Source organism: Austrofundulus limnaeus, unplaced genomic scaffold, assembly GCF_001266775.1.
Source record: "Austrofundulus limnaeus strain Quisiro unplaced genomic scaffold, Austrofundulus_limnaeus-1.0 Scaffold242, whole genome shotgun sequence".
NCBI lineage: Eukaryota > Metazoa > Chordata > Actinopteri > Cyprinodontiformes > Rivulidae > Austrofundulus > Austrofundulus limnaeus.
This window is the reverse complement of record NW_013952644.1, coordinates 306,787-309,980: the sequence shown is the minus strand read 5'-3', so window position 1 is coordinate 309,980 and position 3,194 is coordinate 306,787. Positions and strand designations below refer to the sequence as shown.

Sequence of the window (3,194 nt, the reverse complement as noted above, 5' to 3'; positions counted from 1 at the left end):
GGGTTTCACTGTGTGGAAGAAAAACTTGTTTTAATTTTATTTTTTTATTTAAAAGTCTTCTTGTTAATGGAGATGCAAAGATGTAGATGTCATTTGCACATTCCGGTTCTCAATAGGACCAGAAGAGCTGCTCCTTGAAGCTGTTCAGCTTACTAATTTAACAACCAGCAGCCACAAACAAGCCCAAAAGTATGTCCCCTCAAAATAATCTGTTTTCAAACCAGAGGGTACACAGCAAAGTGAAAAATCTGAAGTCTGTATGAAATTAGGATGAGATTTTTTCATGCTTTTGTAGGATGAAAAATGGAAGGTTGCATTATACGTGAAGCACATTATACACGTATATATGGGGCATATCTCACTACGCTATTTTGTGACTCAGTTCTCGGTTCAGAGTGAGGGGTCACACATTTTAAGATCTCTTTTTAGTTTGTTCAAAAACTGTGTTCATTTAAAATGCTTCTTTGTTTTACTTCTTGTGTGCGACATCCATTTGTCTTTCCTTCCCCCTCTGAAATGATACACTTTATTTACTTGCTGATAAATTGTTTACCATTATATGGGGCTGTAAAATTCTGTAGTGGCAACCCCCTTCAAAGAACAAATTGGTGATTTGGAGTTCCAATTAATATCGTTTTATCACCTCACCTTCTCCCTGCACTGGAAACTCGTACTTAGTGACAGAAATGATATTGCTGTTGTAATTCACCAAAAGACTCATCCAATTCAATTACTGCCATTTTCAGACCATGGCCACGCACGACAAGATGCTTAAAGGGTTTATAGGAAAACATTACACCGTTTACATCATGGCTGCGGATCAATGGCTTCAATTTTTCTCCCATTTGGCATCCAGAGACAGTGAGCAGCTGCCTGATTCGCATGTCGTAATCCCACGTAAAAATGAAATGTTGCTGTAATACTCTCTCAGTCACGGTGACTTATGCCTGGAAGTCCCCCCCCCCAACTCCCACTCTCTCGTCACCTCCATGATTCCACACACCCTCGAGAAAGTCGTCTCCTGCCCTGTCCGTTAACCTAACTCTTGTGCTCTCTGCAGGCTTGCACCAATTTCAACGACAGCGGAGCATGTGTGACCCAGTGCCCTCAGCCGTTTGTGTACAACCCCACATCTTTCCAGTTAGAACACAACCCCAAAGCAAAGTACACCTACGGAGCCTTCTGTGTCAAGAAATGTCCCCGTAAGTCTGAGGAAATGGAACAGTTTTGCTGTTAAAGGGATCCCTGATTAGTTGTAACATTACACTTTATTTGATAAACATTTATTATAACTGTAAAATAAAGACTGTAAAAATACTGTAGGCTGTTTAGTTTAGTAAATTTTTAATATATATATTTTAACACGGACGGAGCCATTTTATTTACACACAAAGCATTCTGGGTAAATGATGATGTGGATAGGTCCTCGGTGCGAAGCTGTTAGCGAGCTATATCCACCCTGAAGGTTAATCTTGGACAATATCTGACGATCAACTCTTAAATGAAACCAGAGAGCGTTGACAGATAGGAGAAGGTAGAAATGACTCAACCTGTAACTGAAAATATGGATGGAGGACAACAGAGCTGCTTCATGGAAGAAGAACCTCAGCCTAGCCTGTTAGCCTTTGCACTAGCGTCAACGCTATATTGCATTATATGTATTAGCTTGGTGCTAGCGCGATAAACAAGCTAAACTGAGGTCCTCCATCCAYATTTTCAGTCGCAGGCTGAGTCATTTTTGTGTTCCCCTCTCTGTCATGTGGATGGAGGACCTCAGTGATGAGAGGAGAGTGTGTAGCGCTGAGCTAATACATATAGCCTATATGATGATAGCGTTGGAGCTAACGCTAAAGCTAACAGGCTAAGCTARGGTTCTTCTTCCATGAAGCAGCTCTGTTGTCCTCCATCCATATTTTCAGTTACAGGCTGAGTCATTTCTACCTTCTCCTCTCTGTCAACGCTCTCTGGTTTCATTTAAAAGAGTCRATCATCAGATATTGTCCAACATTAACCTTCAGGGTGGATATAGCTCGCTCACACCGAGGACCTATCCACATCATCATTTACCCAGAATGCTTTCAGTGTAAATAAAATGGCCTCGTCCGTGCAATATATTTTAAAACTTTTAGTTTAAAAATTATGAAAACTAAACAGCCTACAGTATTTTCACAGTCTTTATTTTACAGTTAAAATATACGTATGTTTATTAAATAAAGTCTAATGTTACAACTAATCATGGATCCCTTCAAACACGAAACATGAAGTAGATACTCATAAGGATGCTAATTAAGGTTCATCGAAGAAGCATTTATCCTCTAATCTATCCTGAAATGAGACCTCAGACAATTATTTCAAGACATGATAAATGGCTCCAACCTAAACAAATTGTGTATCTCAATCAGCTTTGTTGCTAGACCATCTGCTTCAACTTCTGGCAGCTGAAAAAACAAAACAAATCTTAGCTCTTGCTTTCACAGTTATGGAGTAGGAGTGCGGCTGTAATTAACAGAGCGTGCAATAAGCTAGATCAACAGATTGCACATTCAGTATCATCAGATAAGCAAGTTGTTGTCCAAAGCAGCTAGAAAATCCAAATTCATTCACTCGCTTTTGTAGCAACAGCTTTCGGTTGTTACTTTGTACAAATGTAATTAAATTATAATAATTTTCTACTATCAGCACAGCCCTTCTGGAATTTTTTTTTTTTTTTTTGTGAATTAATGCTGCATTTAAAATACTGCTTTTGTACACTGGCAGTTCTCTGAAACATGAGCATTAACTATAACTAGTGAATATTTTTAAATGCTTTTGTTTTTGGCAGACAATTTCGTGGTGGACCACAGCTCCTGTGTCCGAGCATGTCCCAGCAACAAGATGGAAGTTGAGGAGAACCGAATCAAAATGTGCATCCCTTGCACTGACATCTGCCCAAAAGGTCAACCATGTGATGTTCTTTCATGATAACAATATAGTCTGTGAAAATTAGACTGAGTAGTACGAGAAAATAATGTGATAAGATTGACCCTGAATTGTTATATTCCATATTGGCCATCTCTTGGTCTGGAGTCTATGTTGTCTATAATTTCTATATCTTTCTCCTCTTAAGTGTCTTTCATGTCCATCCATCCATCCATCCATCCATCCATCCATCCATCCATCCATCCATCCATCCATCTTCTTCCGCCTATCCGGGG

The 3,194-nt window shown here is 39.4% G+C and overlaps 1 protein-coding gene across 5 annotated transcripts in view; it reads left to right on the top strand.

Annotated features, from left to right (window-relative positions):
- Positions 1–3,194, top strand: part of LOC106525812 (receptor tyrosine-protein kinase erbB-4) — a 513,565-nt gene that overhangs the window by 374,479 nt on the left and 135,892 nt on the right. For all 5 annotated transcript variants that reach the window (XM_014020153.1, XM_014020151.1, XM_014020152.1 and 2 more), the window contains 2 exons: positions 1,061–1,202; positions 2,822–2,935. In XM_014020153.1, the coding sequence (XP_013875607.1) occupies positions 1,061–1,202; positions 2,822–2,935 (256 nt within the window). The remainder of the gene's footprint in view (positions 1–1,060; positions 1,203–2,821; positions 2,936–3,194) is intronic.